Source organism: Anas platyrhynchos, chromosome 16 (genome assembly GCF_047663525.1).
Source record: "Anas platyrhynchos isolate ZD024472 breed Pekin duck chromosome 16, IASCAAS_PekinDuck_T2T, whole genome shotgun sequence".
In the NCBI taxonomy this organism is placed as follows: domain Eukaryota; kingdom Metazoa; phylum Chordata; class Aves; order Anseriformes; family Anatidae; genus Anas; species Anas platyrhynchos.
In genome coordinates this window covers 1642176-1662395 of record NC_092602.1, presented here as the reverse complement: position 1 = coordinate 1662395, position 20220 = coordinate 1642176, and the positions used below count along the sequence as shown (strand labels likewise).

Sequence of the window (20220 nt, the reverse complement as noted above, 5' to 3'; positions counted from 1 at the left end):
GGCACCGGAGGAGCACCGGGAGCAGCCCCTTGGCTCCCCGAGGCCGGCAGATTTCCTTTGCAGGGCGAGCAGCAGCAGCAGCCCCACAGCCGCGCTCAGCAGCTGCCACCTCGAGGTGAGATCCCTCAAGAGCCATCTGCGGCTGCCAGCGCTGCTGGGACGCCAGCACACCCCTTGCTAACAGACCCCCGAATCCCAACAGCTGCTGACACAAGGCGGCAGCGCTGCGGGCCGAGCTGCGGGGCCCAGCTCCGACCGCGGGCCGCGCCCGGACTGGACCGGGCCGGACTAGGCCGCGTAGGCCCTCCCGCGGCCTTAGCAACGGTTGCTAGGGGCGGTCCGGTCGCTAAACGGGCCCCCCACAGCACTTCCGGCGCACCCCTCCCGCCGTCCGCCTCCCCCACAGCCCGCGGGGACGGGTTCCGCGGTGGCGGCGGCGGGGGGGATGCGCTGAGGGGGAGCCGCGGCCCGGGGGCGGCTCCGCCAGGTCAGGCCCGGGCCCGGCGCCTCCACCGGCACCGGGAGGGAGCCGAGGCCTCGTCGTTAGGCACGGCTCGCTCCGTGGGGCCGCTGCAGGTGCGGCGATGAGGAGCTGGGGCGTGCTCGGGGGGCTGGCGGCCGCGCTGGCCGCCGGTGTGTACGTGCTGTGGGGGCCCATCGCCCAGAGGAAGAGGCGCCGGAGAGGTGGGGACGCGCTGGGTTCGGTTTTTCGGCTTCCTCGTTCCTTGCTGCGGCTGAGGAGTCGGTTTTGGCCCTTTTCCTTGCGTTTGGGAACGTAACGCCTTAAGAAATGGGTGTAGAAATAGGACTTCCATTGCTATAGTAAAATATTCGCTATTTAAATTGTTTATTTTTAAAAATTTTGGCTTATCAGGAGTATGTTTGTATCGCTTCTGTGGTAAGCTCGTTGCTGAACTGCTGCAGGTAAAGGCTTTGATCTTATTTTGGGCGTTTGGGTGCAAAATACTTTCTTGTTGCCATCAGTGCAAGGTGAGTGGAAGCCTCTGGCTAAGCGGGGTTGTACAGAAGTGCCCTGAGCCAGCCCTAGATGTTAGGAAGAATTTCTTTACTGAAAGGGTTGTGAGGCACTGGAACGGGCTGCCCAGGGAGGTGGTGGAGTCACCATCCCTGGAAGTCTTCAAAAGACGTTTAGATGTAGAGCTTACCGATATGGTTTAGTGGGGACTGTTCGTGTTAGGTTAGAGGTTGGACTCGATGATCTTGAGGTCTCTTCCAACCTAGAAATTCTGTGTGTGTGTGTGTGTGTGAGGATTTGGCTCAGTGTGCTGATCCTGGCCCCCCCAGACCCCACCGAGGCACAGCGGTGACCCTGAGGCTCCCAGCCCTCTATCTGTTGGGACCAAACGTTTACAGCTTTAAATTCCTGCTTGTACAGTAACCTGCAGCTAATCCTGAAACTTATCGTTGTTGATATAAATCTATTCATATCAGAAAAGTGAAAAATCTATCCCTATCGTGAAAGGGAATATTTTTCAAACAAAAATTTAGGAAGGCTTTTGGAGTGGTGAAACTCTTGGAGACCACCATGGATATAGCTATAGCACACTGTCATGTATATGGGAGTTTTCAGTAGGTGCAGGCACTAAATAAACTGAAATAATGTAATTTTAATGTGATTTCAATACCTAACAGAACACTTGCCAGTAAAAATAGTAAAGTTTTCCTAGGCTTCATGGTGTAAACTCTTACGTATGTATTTGTAGGGCTCGTACCTGGCCTCCTGAACTTAGGGAACACCTGTTTTATGAACTCGTTGCTGCAAGGCTTATCTTCATGTCCGTCTTTCATCAAGTGGCTGGAGGAATTTACAGCACAATACAAGACAGAGCAGAACCAATCCGCCGAGCATCAATACTTGTCACTCACTTTGCTGCATCTCCTCAGAGGTACTTTAACTTTTTCACGTTGTGATAAACTAAGAAAATACTTAGCATAAACACTCTCTGTAAGTCTTATTTCCAATGCTTTATAATACAGTTTAAGCATTTTTTCTAAGCCTACTGTTTTGTCAAAAATACAGACTATTACATGAAATACATTTTATGTTGGATAAAATGAATCTTTTCAGACAGTGTTAATATTATTTATTCCCTGTATCAGTTAGTTGAGGAAACCTTTCATTTTGCATATGTATTAGATAAGGAAAATTGTATTCAGTCTGTGACACTGTCAGGTGAGAATGCTAATTAATACATTCTAGTTTGATTGTCATCATCTGTCTGTCTTAATCAAGAATAACTTTGCGGTAATCAGTTACGCCTAAGTACCATAAATCCTAAAATGAACAGATCTGTGTTCTAACCATTCTTTGTGGCACCTCCTAACATTTTAAAATTCAATGTCTTTAGCTTTATCCTGTCAAGAGGTACCGGAAGATGATGTCCTGGATGCCAGCTGCTTATTAGAAGTTCTAAGAATTTACAGGTGGCAGATCTCATCATTTGAAGAGCAGGTGATTACAAAATTCAAGCTAGACTGCCTGGCACACAGCTCAGATAAGGAATAAAGGAAAAACTGAAGCTATAGTACTAATAACACTGGGTGTCAAATCTTTGCTGTAGCAAAAAGTTTGCTTTAAATAGTGAAGGAAAACAATCCTGTAATTAATGAATGGTGCTTTCAGTTTGCGTATATATTTGTCATGGAAACCTTGTCTGCTTCAAAACTCATATTTAATTAGGCCAGATTTGGTAAAATGGAGCCAGTAATATTAAAACAGTAGGCATACAGCCTTAACTTCTCTATACCTTAAGGGTCTATGCTAAAGTCCCACCCTGCTTGCAGGGATGAGCTCCACTTCACTAACGTTTCCAAATTCAGTTGCATGTAACATACAAGATTTCTAAGCTTTGTTTTCAGTATTTTCAGCCACTAAGTGAATCCAGCTGGCCAGCGAACTGAATCAATTATCTCATTCACAAAATGCGGTTGTATCCTTCTTTTATGTTTCAGAGCCAAAACAAATAGCACAGATTTCAATGATGCTTTTATTGAAGCCCGAGGAAGCTGGCATTTGTGCATCCATTTTTTTTTTCCTCCAACGATTTTAGTACCTTTTGAATTTATCCAAGGCAGAATATTATTAATAATGTGTGATGTTATGAAGTTCAGCTTCATATAAAACACTTTTTGCCAAAATTGCAGTGGATGTACAAATGATTGCTATTAAGGTGTAAGATGGGCTCTAAGCAGTATTTTTTCCTTTAATTGCTTAGTGCAGTGATGTAGTCATGTGAGCATTAGTACTCTTGGTGTGTGTGTGGATTTCTTCTGGTTTTGCTTTCTCTAAATCTTATACCTCTACTTAATAGGATGCTCATGAACTATTTCATGTACTTACCTCCTCGTTGGAAGATGAACGGGATCGTCAGCCACGTGTCACACATTTGTTTGATGTGCATTCACTGGAGGTGACTTATTTACTGATATTTCATTAACAGCAGAAGTTCCTAAATCTCCTTGGTAGTCTGCCTAGATTGATGGTTATGTCAAGTATAAAGTGTCTGATTAGAAACCGAAGTTGTTTTCATTTTGTTTACAAAGCTCTTTACTGCTCTGATAGAAATGAATTAATAGGTCAGGCAAAAAAAAAAAAAAAAGAAAATGAAAAAAAAAGTTTGAAAGCAAATGTATTTGAGTTTATACTGATCCCACTTTCATGTGGCCTTTTGCATCCCTAAATCCATTGACTATAGGGATTGAAGTACTAGCATGCAACAGCAATCCACCTAACCAATTTGTCTTATCTGTAAGACCTGACAGATGAAAGAGGTTTCAGAACTGCAGAATGGATGCTTGTGGAATAATCCATTTGGAGATGAAGTTGTAGCTTATCTGGCAATATTAGTGGTCAGCTTTATGCTGACAGAAGATATTTATCTTTTTGTCTAAAATATATTTAAGTCTATCAAATCTGTTAAGCTTTTATTTCAGTACTCTCAGGCAGAGAATTCCATAGGTTAATTGTTCCTTTTATTAGAAGTGTTATTTTTTGCAACTTAGAAGTTTATTGTGCACCAGTTTTTTTTTGTTTTGAAATATGATGACACTTAAATTTATACAATTGTTCTAACAGAAGAAAGGTATATCAGGCATGAAATAAGAACGTATTTAATACTTAAGGTTTTCTGAGGTGGAGTTAATGAATCTTTTATCTTCCCCTGTAGCAGCCAGAAATAATCCAAAAGCAAATAACCTGCAGAACGAGAGGTATGTGTTTTTTTTTTTTTGTTGTCATCCTGAAATACAAATATTAAGTCATAGTGTATTCACTTTGTCTTTGTTGGACTGAATTGCATTTCCCCTTCAGCTGTAAAATGCCACTAATTATTTGTCAGTGGGACAGAATGTGTTTTAGAGCAGTTACTCTTGTTGCTGTGGGTCAAGAAGGGGGGATTACAGTGATAAACATGGATGTTTTGAAAATAAAAGGGCAATTTCAATTTTGTGTTCCAGGGTCTCTTCCTCCTATGTCAAGTCGCTGGAAGTCTCAGCATCCTTTTCATGGAAGGCTGACTAGCAACATGGTTTGCAAGCACTGTGAACACCAGGTATAACAAAATGTGTCTGGTAATATCTATACGTGAAAAAGGATGCCTGAGATTCAGAGTGCATTCTGAAGTGAAATCATCATCCCTTGTTTGCAGCATAGCAGGTTTAAGCTCAGAGGTTTGCGGTACTGACAGCTTCTACTTTTCCAAGTACTTATGGCATTGGTGATGAACAAGAACGTATCGCTAGACATACTGAAGAAAATGAAGTGTGATTCACTTTCTGGGGATAACAGCCAATAAGTGTCTTACTACATTTATTACCCGGTATCACAATATCATACCTAAAAATCCACTCACGTGGATTAGGACTAGCTATTCATTCAGCATGCAGGATTGAGATTGCACAAATTAAGTTGCACTCTAGTTTTCCAGAGTAAGGAGATGAAGAAAATCTAGATTAATAAAAAATACAGAAAATAAATCTCTTATAGTTCGATCTCTGAATGAGTACATTTAGTACTTTTATTTTTCAAAAACTTGCAAATAAATTTAAGTGAGCAGGGGCAGCTTCTGTAGAAACAGGCAGAGCAGCACCTTGTGCACTGCACTGGGTATTTCCTAGCACTGCAGTGGGGAACGTGGTTGTTCTTGTCCTATTCCACCAGATACACATGGACAGCAGAAGGTATACATTTGTCTTGTGTGACAGTGTTGTGTGGTTGTTTGGTTTTGTGTTTTTGTGGTCTGCTGTAGTCTTTTGCTCACAGGATGTGAAATATTCTCTTGCAGAGTCCTGTGAGGTATGATACCTTTGACAGTCTCTCACTGAGTATCCCAGCAGCTGTGTGGGTATGTATCTGTTATTGATGATCCAGCTGGTCTATCTACTGGCATGTCATCATAGCTTTATCTTCACTAGTGTCTTTTTAAGCTGTTACAGTCCGTGTAAATGAGCAGCTAGAGTTTATTTTATTGTCTTTATAAATGATCCTGTTGGGCTAACACAGTACCTTACCAGGAATGTGTTATGGCAAATTACCAGTTAGTACAACAAGTGTGACTTTGACACCAGTAGTTTTCTCCTGGTGACGTGTTTGGTCCTTTCGTCGTAATTTGAACAGACCAGATCGTATCCTAAGGGCTGTGTGTTTTTGGCAGCCTCAGAAGGTGACCTTCAAGTGCTCTGTCTCTGCAGCAATAGCACGCTATTACCCAATACAGTCTTTTAGATCAAGTGATTTCAACCAGAAATTGTTTTGGTTTCCCTTGGGCTTTGTGAAGAAACTTTAAATGACAAAACACTGTAGATTTCTGGGGCAAAATGTGCAGGACCTTTGTTCTGTAACAGTTTGTTACCTAATGTCTGCTTTACAGACAAGAAACAACTACTTTCACTCATGGAAACTGACTTCTATCTCCAGAATATGCTCCTGGATAGCTAGAGGATTTGGATTCTGACACATCTTCTGCTATTTGTGTTTTATTTTATACTGTCATTGAAGATAATGCCATTCACACTGGCTGCGTGTAGTACATCCTACAAGGAAGCATAGGAAGAAGTGCCTAAACTCAATGAAATGCTGTATTTCTCCTGTGTAGAGAGACAAAGTGCAAAAAGTGACCCAAGAGGTGCTGCAACTTTGGAGGAAAAATAGCAACAGGCCCAGGAATTTGTGATTTAAAATGCCACAAAAGGAGGCATGCAGGGAGTTAGAGCTGTTGCTTGTACCTAGAGGCTGCAATGTTTTCCATGTGGAATCCAGCTTCAGGAAGAATCCCCACAGTTAGCTGTATTATATGGTTTTTATACTCAGCCAGTTAGTCAGTTTTCTCCAGAAGCAAATCTGCAATTTTATGGTTCTTATGGCAGAGACTGTGAAATACTGTCACAGAATTAAATGGCACGCACCCTAAGACTGCTGCAAATAATTTTGGTGTTGGTGTTGTTCTAAGGGTCGTCCACTGACGCTGGATCACTGCCTCCATCATTTCATCTCCTCTGAATCTGTGAAGGATGTTGTGTGTGACAACTGCACAAAAGTATGTAGTGTTAATTTATGTAACACTCTAGCTCAATTTCAAGCCTTCTGACTGAGAATTATGGCTTTGGTTTTCTACTGCTTGTTTTGTGACTTCAGAAAAGCCTGCAGCCTGCCTGGGATTTCTTATGATTAGAAGGGAGTTACTACCTCACTTTTTTTTTTAAGCTTTATTTATTAATAATATGACAATTTAAAAATGCTTTATTTGGATCTAGATAATACTTGAGATATTTTTTTGTTCTGATATTTTTAAACAGTACTTTACAGGTGAATACAATTCGATAATAAAGATCCAAAACGGTTTGTTTGAAAACTAACAGAAGAGGCAAAGAACTACACATAAACCTGCAGACTGGGTTTGTTTTCTAAATGCTCATTTCTGATTAATTTTGTGTTAGAACTGTGATCCATTAGGATAGACCAACAACTCTTGAAAACATTCATGGAAAATTGTATATGCAATTAATGAACTAAGCATAGCTCTCGACAGAAGTTACTTTTGTCTGCAGTATTACTACGTGTAACTGGATAGAACAAGTAATCAAATGACTATTTTTTCCCTTTGATTGCAGATTCAGGCAGAAGGGACTCTGAATGGACAGAGCATAGAAAACCAGAGAACAACATTTGTTAAGCAATTAAAGTTAGGGAAGGTGAGGCAAGCTAACCCTCCAAATCTGTTTTTTGTTGCTATTAAACATTATTTTCTTTCTTTGATTTGTTTGCTTCATGTCTGCTTGGTATTTCACTTTAATGTTTAACTTTTTTAAAAAAAAAAAAAAAAAAAGTACCCTTGTCAAATATTTGTAGTCATTGAGGCCTTGCTTCAGCAAAGCATCAACTCTGTAGCTTAAAGAATGTGAATATTCTTCTTTTATTCAGCAAAGTGTTTAAATGTGAGTTTGGCTTAATTGCAGTTCATGTGTCTTGCATTAATTCTTGATTTCCTTGGTAAGTAAAGTGATTCATATATAAGATTTATTTGCGTGGTATTTTGCAAATGCACATTTCAAAGAATTCAAAATGTTCTAAATACAGATGGTTTAAACAATAGAATACAGTGCAAAACAGCAGGTACAATTTATATTAGAAGTTCTTGTTTCTTCTTGCTTTGTGATCATATAATGCAGAGGACAACAGGGCACTGGCCTATTTAATAGAGCCTTAGGTGTCATTAATAATAATATGTACTTATTGACAAAGGTTAGCCCTGGCATGACATCAAGTGTCAGATATTTATAACTTCTTGACTTTTTTCTGCCATGTACTCTTACTGTGCAAAGCTATTACTTACTGTGTGTTAGCAAATGTCTCACTGCAACAAATTCCAGTCCTCATTTCTACCTCACAGATCAACAAGCTAAATGATAGGCACTTTTTAGGAACAAGAACATATTTTTATTGATTTTTTTTTTTTTGTTCTGCCATTTGGAGAAAATGATTAACCTGAGCTGTCCTACTGTCTAGTGAACAGTAATGGCATCATTAGAAATCTCAAAATTTGTGAGTTTTTATTGCGACTCACGGATACTACTGCAGTAAGTTTAATGCAGACAGAGTGGATGAATGCATAAGGAGACAACAATTCATTGATTTTTTTTTTCCTTATCCATTAGACTTACCCATTCCATTAGTGTGCTTTTAACTTTAACAGCTGTTTCTCTTAATTTAAAATGTATTTCGGCTTTCCTTTTGTATGGAACTTGGCTGAAGCTCCCTCAGTGTTTATGTATCCATCTGCAAAGACTGAGCTGGTCAAACCAAGGCACACCCCTGAAACGTCATGAACACGTACAGTTCAATGAGTTTCTGATCATGGACATCTACAAATATCACGTTCCTGTTCATAAACCAAGCCAGAATGATCTGAATCAGAAAAACTCTGAAGAGACAAAGCCTGGAACAAAGGATGGGATAGCAGTAAAACCTTCAGGTATTTATTTTGAAAGTAAAATAATTCAGGTGTTTCTCCATTTCAGTGATAAGACATCTGATCTGCAGAATGTCATTCTAAGAGCAGAATCTTTACTTAAACTGTGCAAAGAGGACAGGTAAATATCTGTTTCCTAGCAAGTAATAAGATAGCTTGTTCCAGGCTTCAAGTTCAGTTTAAATTATTTAATTTGATTCTACTGGATATTAAAAAACATATAAACAAATAAAAGCCGTATAGTGAAGAACTTACATGTTTTAGATCCAAAGGACTGATAAACGTTGCCCTCAGGAAGTCCTAGTGATTAGCTTGTTAGTGATCTCTTCTGAGGCTTCAAAAATGACACAGAAGGAATGCTTGGAATTGCGGCTTCTTAGAAAGCAACTGGAAAATCTAACTGTAGTAAATCTACAACTTAGGCAACTTGGGGTTTTTTACTTATTTGGGATTTTGTACACATGGCCATTTTCACATGTGTCATATCCAAGGGCAGTGGCAATTATTTTTATATTATACTCCTGTCATTGCTAAGGGATTGTGCTAATGTAGCAAATCGAGCAAAATACTTTCACAGTACTTCACAATACTTTTTAGATACAGTAGAAACAGAAGCAGTTATTAGCAATCTTAAGTTAAATTACTGAATTTCTACTTTTTTTTTCTTTGCAGATGCAGAACAGACACATAGTACTAAATCGCTCATTATGAATGGTGCCTGCTCCACTTCATTTTTAATGTCCTCGGGAACTTTTCCACTCGCTGCATTCCCTGAATGCAGGTAAGTGAGAAATGTGTACCCTGTTTGTATTTCTGTCTGTGCAAATTATGTTTTCTTCCGTCTTTAGCAGAAAGCTCTGTAGTCATGGAATTTAACATCTATTCTAGCTCCTGTGCAGAATTTTTTTGCTCTTCTCTTGACTGAGTTTTAGTGGTTGTCTTTGGCTCCATTCTTCTGCTACTATAAAAGAGAGTATAGCATATTACAAGCAAAATTCAATCTTCTTCCTATGATTGATGATGCAGCAGTCTTTTTTTTTTGAATACTCATGTTCTTATTTTTACTCTTTTTCTACTACCCCTTCCTTTTACTTTTTTTTATAATCATTGTAAGAAAATCTTAGAACTCTTAGATTTTTCTTTACAATTGTATTGTAAAGCTCAATTTAAGTTGCAGCTGCAATGATTCTACTTTGTAAATCCAGTCTTGATGCTTCTGCTGATAATCTGTTTTCTTGGCTTTTGAGAAGGTTCACTTGTTTTCTTGTCTGCGACCAATGATAGTTCTATAATATTTCTTCTGTCTCTCATTGCTTATTATTCCCATGGGGAGCACAATTCCTGCAATCTCTGTAGGAACAGTAGCCTGGAAGCATTTTGTGCCAAACATCTGTTCTGAAGACAGTTGTACATGTAGAGCAAGTCCTTGAAAGTACACCCATTGTCATCTGTGGATTACCTGACACAACTTTACTTCTTTTCAGTTTAAAACAACATCTTTCTAGAATAACTTTTCTGTTCAGTCAGTGCTGTAAGAACTAAACTCTGGCATGTTGGTACGTCTGATGGAAAACATTGCTGAAAAATTAAATCAGTTACACTGTGCAAAACGTAGTAGCCCTCTGGTGCATTAAACATTTAAAACAAGTGGTTTGGTTCTCTCAGCAGAATAAGGCAGCACTGCAGAGAAGATTTAGTATATTGAAAAGTAATTGCGAAGCAGCACATCTCTTACAGAGATATTTATTTGCTCCAAAAAGAAATTGCAACTGAAGAGAAAAGAAGAGAGAGCTTCGTTAGGTACATGTGATCCACAAGGTCTGGTGACCCTTTCCTTTTTCTCATTTTTCCTCCAGTTCCCCTGTATACCTTTACCGTCTGATGGCAGTCGTAGTTCACCACGGAGATATGCATTCTGGACACTTTGTGACTTACCGCCGCTCTCCGCCTTCTTCAAAGAGCCCTCTGTCTGTCAGCAATCAGTGGTTATGGATTTCAGATGACACAGTTCGCAAAGCCAGTTTGCAGGAGGTCCTTTCTTCCAGTGCTTACTTGCTTTTTTATGAGCGTGTGCACTCAAAGGTACAGCACCAACGTTTGGAGCTGAGGGCTGAGGAATGATTGAGAACTGAAGGAGGACAAAAACTGCCAAAATTCCTCTGAGATCCTCGTTGCACCTCCTGTCTGTTATGCAAATAATCCACCACAGGCCCTTTAACTTTCCCCTCCCTCTATGGCAACGGCTGGCTCCTGTGGGAGTTGTTTTGTACCAAAATGATGCTACCCAAAGTTGGTCTGCTAACGTTGTGCAGTCCAAAACGTATTTGTATGACAGAAGCATTTATTCTGTTAGGTAGTAATTTTGTCAACATCACAGCTCTAACGCAGACATTTCAAGCAGACTTCCCAGGGCCATATTCCCTATCCTGACATGTAAACTATCCAAGGGAGACGCTTTTAATCCGATACATTTCACTGCAGACATTTTTGAACAAGGGAGCCCCAGAAGCAGCTGATGGGAAGCTACTGTTATCAAAGGCAATGACTTGAGAAACAAAGTGCCTTGAGCTCATTTGAACAGTTAGGTTACCATTGTCTGAGTCCACTGCTTGTCAGTTGTGTTCTGATAAATGTCTCAAGATGATGGGATGAATTATGAACAAACAAGATTTCTTTTGATATCGCAGCTAATGAATAAAACAAGGCATCTCTACGTAATATGCACAATCCAAAAACCTATTTCCCTCTTCACTGTTTTCCTAAGATTTCAGTTCTTTATACATCACAGAAATACTTCTACTGATTCAAACTGCAGTTTCCTTTTTCCAGGAGAAAAGATCGATTTCTTTTATCAATGAAGAGCTGACACCCTGATTTGTTTGCCCTTTATCTTTGCTCTATAGGTGAAATGAAGAGATGGAAGCTTTTGTTAGCGATCAGTATTGTAATTTCCTTGGTCATTATGAAACTGTGAATACTGTTGCTTGTAGTAGGGACTACAACTTTTAATGCCGTTACTTTGAGGCTACTGTAATTGGTGTTCTAGATGCGCCCTTCCTATTTTAATGTTGCAAACCATCATTTCCCATCAACCATTCAGATATACGTAGTCAGGCTGGCAGCTGAGCGTTAGGGCTTATGCTGGTTGTGACTGTGAGCTAAGATATATAGCAGCCCAAGCATCCTCGTTAGAGTGTCTGCAAATGAATCAGGACTGATGGGAGCTTGTCTGGTAAAGTAGTCTGGAAAGGCTGTCACTGTGTTAGATGTGCAGGTCTCCATACATGGAGAGACCTGCAAAGTACATGGAAATTGTACTTTGCTGCTCTAGATTGATGTGTTTAAAAAAAAAAACCCAAACAAAGCAGGAAAGGAGAAGCAAAAGCTACTTTTGACTTTTTAATTTATTCGGAATGAAGTAAGTAGGCTGTTTTTAGCTCTTTTCTATCCTTGTTGCTTGGAGGAAAAAGACTTAATTTCTCAGACTAGGTTTTTCAGTATATAGCAGCAACTAAGTTTCCAGCTGGTAACAACTGTCTTAGTAGTTTTTTAAGACAGCTTTCCCCTTCCTATATTGGTATCACTACATAAAACTCACAGGCATTCAAGTTCCTTAATGGGAGGCTCAAAACCAGCTGAAATAGGAGTGGTAATGGATGTAAGTGAAAAAATATTTACTAGTGTCACGTTGTTGCAGAGTGTGGATGACAACTCCTCCTCCAGGTAATGTTCATAGTATATAAAATGCCCTAAGTCGACAAACTAATTAGAAGGAGCCTCCCTTTTTAGGCTAGGGCATCAACAGTAGCATGGTTTTAACTTCTCTTTTTTAAGTTAAGGAAAAAAATAATACTAAAAAAAAGGATGCAAAATGCCAAAAATGTCGTGAACTAAGATCTGACTGACTTGGGGAAGCAAAGAGGGGGGAGAGCCCTCCGTTCTGAGCAGCACGGGTGTGTGGTAGGAATTGTGTAAAGCAGAGCTGGGGGTCACCGAAGGGAAAACATCCTGCAAAGTCTTCAATTTGTACCTCAACCATTTCCACTGCCAATAGCATATATTCTGCGTTATCTGTTCCTAGTAGGGTCTGTTTAAGGGTTTTAAACTGTGAATTTTATGTTAATTTGAACAGATCATTTGGTTAGAAAGCAGCAGTGCTGGAGGTGAGTCAGAAGATACGCACAACAGATAAACAGTCTTAAACTCATCAGCGTGGCATAAAAAACAGCAACATAAAGCCACGCAGTGCTGCAAACTTGCACCTTTAATGTCTTTTTTTGCAAAGAGCTGCTTTCTAGCAGGGACTAGTTTGAGTATGGGAGCATAGTTGATATGTGACATTAATAAACTGCTCGCTTTCACTCAGCTGCAGACCTACTCTGAAAGCTTCCTCGAGGGTTTTAGAGATGAGTCAGCAATTTGTTCTGAATAGTTTGCATTTGTTCTGGTTTTCACTGTTGGGGAGCAGTAGGCAGTCTTGGCAGAGCTCTCTGAGGAAGGTGGCAACTGTCAGTGCCTCAATCCTGGTCCTGTGCTGGATACTCTCAGCCAACTGGGAGAATCGAAGACCTCTGCTGAAGTTTCCCACCCAGCCTTCACCTTTCAAAGTCAGTGGGCTCTGTGCAGGCACATGAGGATCATCCATTATTATTTGTTGCTCACAAGTTTTCATGGTGGAAAAGGTGTGAAGGAAACGTAGGTTACAAAACATCAGATAAGGCCCTCCAGGTGACATCTTTGTGTTTGGATTCTTCTTGTTTTATTTTGTGTATTATTTAAAAATGTATGATATTAGAGTCAAACCACTGCACTGCTGTTTGGAGTTGCGTTTTCACTTCAGGGTATTTTTGTAACTGTACAGTAGCAATAAATGAACAAACTTAATAGAAAAAGCAGCTGTCTGCAGGTGGTAATTTCTTGAAACAGCCCAAGCTCTAAGCCAGACCGCGTACAGTGTATCTGACAGAAGCAGCACTTCACATTTTCTGGGTAAGATGCATTCCCACAGCTTTCCACGCTAAATATCCCCCTTCCTGGTAGTGGGGATTATCCATCCCAAACTGTCTAATCCGTGTTAATTCCATAGCCCTGCCAGACCTACTGCTGAAGGCTGCAGCCCAGTGCAATTCACATGTTTACAGCCTGGTTACACAGGGACCAGTTCCCTTTCTGGCTCAGGACCTCGTGCATCCTCCAGTCCTCTCCCACCACACTGCTGCCCAAAAGAACCCAGTCTTCCATGCAAACAGATGAGGTAAAGCAACAGAGGAATTGATGCAGACAGATCGTGGTGACTATAAAACATATTGCACTCACTTTATTCATATCTTAGCAATCCTCCTTTCACAGTGGTCCCATTTGTATTTTATTTTAAAAAACAAACTGTAGCTCATTGACAGAACATAGAAAAGTATCAGCCAATGAATCCTGTCAGCTTACAGGCTCACTCCAAATGATTACGCTTTGCACTCTATAGAACTTACAAACTTTCACCCCTATCTCAACGATACAGAATATTTCAATCTTTCTGAGCAAGGGCATAGATTAAGATCAGATGAGAACAAACTTCCTCAAGGGTATTACTCATTAAAAGTACGTGTCAGCAGGACTACAGCAACAGTGTACTGACAAAGTATTCTTGGTACTGCAGAGTAATAGTTGCAGTATTTATTAGTAAATTACCAGGAATACTAACCTACTCTTCTGGTTTAATGCTTTGGATTGTCAAAGACTTTGAGGCAGAAACTGGCAGCCATACCGGGGAAGAAAACCTTCATTTTCAGAGTCTAAAGACTTGATCACTGAGTATCTCACTTGTCTATAGCCATCACTTTCCGAAACGTCAGGTTGATTCTGGGGCTAAGCACCCTCTTGCGGACGGGCAGGCTGTGGTACCAGTACACGTTGGTGGGGTACTTCATCAGCAGCAGGCTGCCGTGGGCTAGCTGCAGCGTGACGGGCTCGATGCGGCGCTTGGCCTTTTTCCCTCGGGACTCACAGTGCCTGAAAACAAAGTCCCTGCAGGCCCCGAAGGACACAGACGCGATGGGGCTGCGTGGAACCAGCTCCTTCTCGTCATCTCGGTGTTCACCTATGTGGTCCAGACCGTCTTTGTATCTGTAAGTGCAATAATTAATTCTTCTCCCAGTTCCATAAAACGAATGCCAAGCAATTTTTCAGTGAACTATTGGCACGGTTGATGCAGTTGGACATCTGACGTACCTGTTAATGAGCACAAAATTAAAGTTGTGCCCCGTGACCGAGGCAACGCGCTCCCTGATGTGGTCCAGAACCGGGATCCAGGGCTCGGGAGAAAAGGTGACCCCCGAGTACGTGTACCTCAGCTCGGGGTCTCCGTACACCGCCTTCCTCCTGGGAATGCTGTGCCACTTGCCGAAGACGTGCAGCTTGCTCTGTTCATCTGCTCAAACGAGAGGCAAAGGGGTCGGGGCGAGCTCCGCACCCCTCTCCCAGGGGCTGCCACCACCCTGGGGTGCCACCACCCTGAGATCCCGGGTCCTGCATGCAGCAGCTGCCAGCCGCCCCCCTGTCTTTCTCCTCCCCGCTCGGGGAAGAAGGCTCCGGGGCTCTCACCGGGCAGGTACCGCACATCCCGCTCCAGCCTCCGCAAGATGCCGTCCGCCTCGGCGGGGCCGAACAGCAGCCGGTACTCGCAGCTCAGGCCCTGCCCGCGGATCTGGCGGCAGGGGGGGGGCGGCAGCATGGGAACGGGAACGGGCACGACCCCCCCGTCCCTATCCCCGTCCCCCTCCGCCTCTTTCTCCTCCAGCCTCGCCCTCTTCCCGCACGCCCCCGCCATCGGTGCCCCGCGCTGCGGATGCGCGCGCGCGCGCCCGGAGCCCCGCCCCCTTCCGCACGCCCCGCCCCCTGCCCCGCCCCCGCCTCCGGTTTTGGCGCCAAATCGCCAAATTCCCCAGCCCACGCGGGTCTCGCTGCTGCTGCTCGGGGGATCTGCTGCAACCATGATCGGGCAGCGCACGCTGCTCTCCTTCTTCGGCACCGCGCCCGCCAGGAAGCGCAGCCGCTCCCCGGAGCCAGGCGGGGATGAGGAGGAGGTGATGGGGAGAGGGATGCGGGGAGCGGCTGCTGGGGGGGAGCTGAGGGTGTATGGGGCGCTGGGGGGGGGGCCGCAGGGCACCGCTGTCCCGGGGGGATGCGGGGCTCCGGGGCTCCGGTCCCGTCCCCACGCCGCGCTGCTGCCCCGCCAAAGGAGCCCGCGCCCGGTGGGTTTCGCGGGAATCCTCGCGGCGCGGTTGCTAGGTAGATTTGCCCCGCGCCGCTGCCGCTGGCCAATAGGAAAGAGCGGATTCTGCCCGCGGCCAATAGGAAAATTAGAACGCGCGGGGGGGCGGGGCGAGGCGCTGTTTTGCCGCGAAAAAGCCGCGTGGGGCGCGGGGCCGCCCTGAGCGGGGCGGAGCGGGGCGCGGAACGGCTCGGGCTCGGGATGGCGCCCGGGCTGCTCGGGCCGAGGCTGGGCCCGCTCTGCAGCCGCCTTTTCTCTCGTTATTTCCAGGCCGGTGCCGCCACCAAGAAGGCGAAGGCCGAAGGGAGCGAGGCGGGCGCGGCCTCGCCGCTGAGCCCCGAGCAGCTGGAGCGGATCCGCAGGAACAAGGAGGCGGCGCTGCAGCGGCTGGCGGACCGCAACGTGCCGCCGGGCTTCGGGGAGAGCTGGCGGAGGCAGCTGGCCAAGGAGTTTTCCAAGCCCTACTTCATGGAGGTGAGCGTTGGGCCGGTCCCCGGTTCCTGTCCCGGTTCCCTGTCCCCGGTCCCTGCTGATCCGCCTGCTCTGCCCGCAGCTGATGGCCTTCGTGGCGGAGGAGAGGAAGCGGCACACCGTGTACCCGCCCCCGGAGCAGGTCTTCACCTGGACACAGATGTGCGACATCAGGGATGTGAGTGGGGCTGCGGGGGTGCCGGTCTCTGGGGGGGGTGCAGACACTGCTGTGGGGTCCTGGGGGCTGCCCCGGTGTGGGTGCTGCTGGCTCTTAGCACCCATGGGTCCCGCTCTGTTGGTCTCCTCCCACACCCAAGTTCGTTTTTGGTGTTTTATTACTGGCTGTGGGCTTTCCCTTAGAATTGCAGTGGGGCTTTTGACCTTATTTTTAGTGTTACCAGCATAACGTGGTGCCTGTTCTCCCATCTTGTACCTCTTGCTTTTTTCCGCTCTCTTAATGAACTGTAATTAAAAAATATATGTAGCTTTCTTAGGTAATCCCCTTGGCAATAAGCTGTGTTTGTAATTGTGGATATCACTGTGAATGTGTTGTAAAATTCAAATCTAATGAAACTTCCTTGAAAAATACCCTCGTAGTGTTGTGGATTTTTGAAAGCTTTGGTCCTTTGTACTCAAAGTACTTCCATAATCTTGTCAGAAAAACTGCAGTGAGGTTAGACTTAGGTAGGGGCTGTATTCCTTAACTTGTATGTAGTGAGGTATGTCAGTTCTTTGGGTTTTTGTCTGACTTTTTTAGGATAGAGCTTGCTTGTAAGCTTTTTCTCCTCTTTTGGCAATAATGCTGATTGCAATTCAGTTATAATGAAGCTTTGCTTTCAGGTGAAGGTTGTGATCTTGGGACAAGATCCGTATCATGGACCTAATCAAGCTCATGGGCTCTGTTTCAGTGTCCAGAAACCTGTTCCACCTCCGCCCAGGTATGGCAGTACTCAATTTGCAGGAGTACTTTTATTTACAAATTATTTCATTCTGTTACTCATGGCTGCAAGTCAGATCGTTGACAGGGGATGTGTCACAGCTGCCGAAACTTGAGTTGTGCATTGCCTAGAGGAAAGATCATTTTGAAAATGTACATAATTCTCTGGAGATGGTATTCTGAAGAACATGCTTAGACCTAAATTTACACCTGTGGTGCTGAGGCCTTCTAAAGCATCTAGCTAGGAACACAAAGAGGCTTTGTTGCCCAGCTGCTACAAAGGCTGCGTTATCTTAAATGATTAAATTAAGATCAATAGTCTCATTGTTTAATGTAAGAGCAGTAAATGGTGCTGTCTGCTCTTATCTTTAAAGGTGCCCTTCTAAGAGCACGGGTGTGTCTTAGTTGTTGGCTGTGAATTTATGACACTTGCATGCTGCTGGAAGCACTTGCAAGGTTGGGGCTTGCTTGATAACTGGTAGGAAAGGCAAAGATCTAATTTTCCCACGAAGAGTAATAGTAACTTAGGTAGAAATTGAATAAAGATTCTAAGGTATCTTATCTTACAAGTTTTGCTGAATATCTAAATTAGTTTGCCTCAGAAGCATAATTTAAAATCTTTTTTTCCCTTCCTGCCCCCAGTTTAGAAAATATTTACAAGGAGCTGTCTAATGATATTGAAGACTTCACTCACCCCGGTCATGGAGATCTAACAGGGTGGGCCAAGCAAGGTAAATTCCCTGAGATCATAGGAACAGCTCCAGTTATTCCCCATTTCTCAGGGGAAGCAGGAACCAGCAGTTAACGTGGCTTTGTTTGTGTGCTAGGCGTGCTCCTGCTCAACGCTGTCCTCACAGTGCGAGCTCACCAGGCCACCTCCCACAAGGAGAAGGGCTGGGAGCAGTTCACAGATGTGGTGGTGTCCTGGCTGAACAAGAACTTGGATGGCGTTGTCTTCATGCTCTGGGGAGCCTACGCGCAGAAGAAAGGCAGCTCTATTGACAGGGTACAGATTATTCCTGTTTCTCTTGAGGCTTTTTATTTTTTTTGGTCAGTTGAGTGGTGGACACTAGAGGGCAGTTTCCTTACAGAGTTGAGTTTTTCTCCCTGCTTGAACTCTGCTGTACAAGCTTAATTGCATTTTTGTTCTAGCTTGGTCTTTGCCAGAATTAAGCAACAAAAGTGGAGCAAGTGTGACCTCTTGTTATGAGAAGAGCTTCCAGTTGATGACCCAGACAGGGAATTTCTAGGAAGGGGCTTGTGAATAAGTGTAAAATTTGTTAGGATTACAGCAACCGAAAAATGGGCTGGGTGTTATTGTTTCTGTGCACAGCCACTCCTCCTGCCTCTGCTCAGTGGGACAAAAGTTTCTGCCTTCATGGCTGGGATTTTGGGCCTTCCTTCCTCGGTCTGATGGCCGAGGAAATGTGCAGAGGAAATTACAGCTGCTTGCTAGGAAGTGGAGCAGCCAGCCTCATCCCAGGAGCTAAAACTCTGCAGATCTGATGATTTTTTTTTTTCCTTTTACCTTTCACAGAAGCGCCACCACGTCCTGCAGACGGTTCATCCTTCGCCTCTCTCCGTGAACAGGGGCTTTTTTGGCTGTCGGCATTTCTCTAAGACAAACGAATTGCTGAAGAAATCTGGCAAGAAGCCCATTGACTGGAGAGCGCTCTGAGCATGAGCTGTGGGGTCTGGTGGTCAGAAACAGCCCCTGTTTCAAGGGTTGTCTGGTTTCTGTGGAACTTCTGCTGACCTGAGATTATTCTCCTGATGTTGTTCAAGGAACAGAAGACCTGACTCTCAGATCCTCTGTTTTAAGAGCAAATTTGAATGTTATGTGGACTGTTTGACTACTCTTTGAACAGATTTCAGCCTGCTTTGAAACAAAAACAGTTTCATGTTAATTTGTGTTTGTTATGATGGGAAAAGGTTTGCTTGTGAAGGGATGTAAATTGTTACAGGTTAAGCTGTTCAGCTTTTGTAAATAACGCCTTGCCTTACCTCCTCCTCCTTAGCATTTTGCTGTGCAAATCTGGATTTCTTTTTTTGGGGAGAAACTAGAGCCATGCTGATTCCCCTTGTAGGAGAAGACTTTTTTTTTTCCCCCTTTTTGCTACAGATGCAAGATTTATTAGAAACACAAGTTGTTGGGACTGTTAATACACTGTCAGAGGCTTCACTCACTGTGTCTGTCCTCAAGGTTTCAGGGCTAACCTGCCCAGCAGCCAAGGGCAGCCTGTGACCAACACTCCGGTCATGTTCTGAGCTTTTTGTTCCCAAAGAAAACATGCCCTTTGAAGGGGGAACTAAGGGGTTTTTTTTTTAGACTCTGTTCTGCGTTAATCACTTGGATGACAGGTAAGCTGCGATGATGATGAACCCTGGGGTGATCCTGTATGGAGTGTACCACTGGAGCTGGATCACTGGATATCCTGGAAAATCAGAACATAAGATATGGAAGTGGTCTCAAAAAAAATCTGTACTCCCTCCTGAGTGGGGATTTTCCTGCAGATCTCCCTGTCGGATGACTGCTGACTTCAACAAGTCTTGTCCATCAAGATTTGCCAGTTGATGGGCTGAAGGTTTCAGGTCTTTTAATGTCTTAATACAGAGATAGTTTTGTGCTTTGCCTTCACAGAAGTAAAACGAGGTTTCTAGCCACTGTAGAAAATAACTCATCGTCACTCCAGGCAGCAGATGAGGACTTGTTTCTGGGTTTCCAGTTTATCTTTGACTTCATACTTTCTTTTAATGGAAGTGCCTTGTTCTGTACTCATGTTTTTATAGAATGCCCTTGTAAACCTTTTGTATTTACTCTGGAAGGTAACACTAGTCAAGTTTTCAAGTGTATTGAGATTTGTTTGTTTTCCAGATTGTTTTTTAAATAAAAACCTCTTGGTTTATGTTGTGCTGTGGTCTGGTATGGTTAGAAAGAAGCAGTGGAGGGAGCGGGGAGCCTGGGGGAGATGTGACTGGGGGCTGCTGGCCGGGAGCTTCTCCTCGTCACCCTCTGCAGGCCCGGCACCTTTGTCCCACAAGGATCGGGTGTCCCCGCCTCT

At 43.9% G+C, this 20220-nt stretch overlaps 3 protein-coding genes across 4 annotated transcripts; 2 read left to right on the top strand and 1 right to left on the bottom strand.

Moving 5' to 3' along the window:
• Positions 1-361: 361 nt before the first annotated feature.
• On the top strand, positions 362-13378 carry USP30 (ubiquitin specific peptidase 30). Of its 2 annotated transcripts, none has more exons than XM_038187317.2 (12): positions 362-684; positions 1725-1907; positions 2370-2473; positions 3333-3431; positions 4191-4230; positions 4477-4571; positions 5304-5363; positions 6468-6554; positions 7129-7209; positions 8270-8489; positions 9159-9267; positions 10343-13378. In XM_038187317.2, the coding sequence occupies exons 1-12, from the start codon at positions 585-587 to the stop codon at positions 10605-10607; spliced, it is 1443 nt and encodes a 480-aa protein (XP_038043245.1). In that variant the 5' UTR covers positions 362-584; the 3' UTR covers positions 10608-13378. The 2 variants fall into 2 exon arrangements, with proteins under 2 accessions (XP_038043245.1, XP_038043244.1); XM_038187316.2 differs by having other exon boundaries at positions 364-684; positions 4188-4230.
• Positions 13379-13771: 393 nt separating this feature from the next.
• Positions 13772-15344, bottom strand: ALKBH2 (alkB homolog 2, alpha-ketoglutarate dependent dioxygenase). Its single transcript, XM_038187586.2, has 3 exons — positions 15081-15344; positions 14709-14907; positions 13772-14603 (listed from the first exon to the last, which is right to left on the bottom strand). Exons 1-3 carry the CDS (start codon positions 15304-15306, stop codon positions 14297-14299), a joined length of 732 nt encoding a protein of 243 aa, XP_038043514.2. The 5' UTR covers positions 15307-15344; the 3' UTR covers positions 13772-14296.
• Positions 15345-15383: 39 nt separating this feature from the next.
• On the top strand, positions 15384-20064 carry UNG (uracil DNA glycosylase). Its single transcript, XM_072024253.1, has 7 exons — positions 15384-15562; positions 16021-16224; positions 16304-16399; positions 17062-17159; positions 17801-17889; positions 17986-18164; positions 18696-20064. Exons 1-7 carry the CDS (start codon positions 15470-15472, stop codon positions 18834-18836), a joined length of 900 nt encoding a protein of 299 aa, XP_071880354.1. The 5' UTR covers positions 15384-15469; the 3' UTR covers positions 18837-20064.
• Positions 20065-20220: the final 156 nt, after the last annotated feature.

What these genes read in the sequence shown, in the direction of transcription:
- USP30 (XM_038187316.2), top strand. Translation starts at nt 585, where the DNA reads ATGAGGAGCTGGGGCGTGCTCGGGGGGCTGGCGGCCGCGCTGGCCGCC. An exon ending in TTTGCTGCATCTCCTCAGAG is followed by an intron (nt 1,908 to 2,369) that starts GTACTTTAACTT and finishes CAATGTCTTTAG; the next exon opens with CTTTATCCTGTCAAGAGGTA. An exon ending in GCAAGCACTGTGAACACCAG is followed by an intron (nt 4,572 to 5,303) that starts GTATAACAAAAT and finishes ATTCTCTTGCAG; the next exon opens with AGTCCTGTGAGGTATGATAC.
- ALKBH2 (XM_038187586.2), bottom strand. Translation starts at nt 15,306, where the DNA reads ATGGCGGGGGCGTGCGGGAAGAGGGCGAGGCTGGAGGAGAAAGAGGCG. An exon ending in GGATGTGCGGTACCTGCCCG is followed by an intron (nt 14,908 to 15,080) that starts GTGAGAGCCCCG and finishes TCGTTTGAGCAG; the next exon opens with ATGAACAGAGCAAGCTGCAC. An exon ending in AATTTTGTGCTCATTAACAG is followed by an intron (nt 14,604 to 14,708) that starts GTACGTCAGATG and finishes TTGCACTTACAG; the next exon opens with ATACAAAGACGGTCTGGACC.
- UNG (XM_072024253.1), top strand. Translation starts at nt 15,470, where the DNA reads ATGATCGGGCAGCGCACGCTGCTCTCCTTCTTCGGCACCGCGCCCGCC. An exon ending in CAGGCGGGGATGAGGAGGAG is followed by an intron (nt 15,563 to 16,020) that starts GTGATGGGGAGA and finishes CGTTATTTCCAG; the next exon opens with GCCGGTGCCGCCACCAAGAA. An exon ending in CCAAGCCCTACTTCATGGAG is followed by an intron (nt 16,225 to 16,303) that starts GTGAGCGTTGGG and finishes CTCTGCCCGCAG; the next exon opens with CTGATGGCCTTCGTGGCGGA.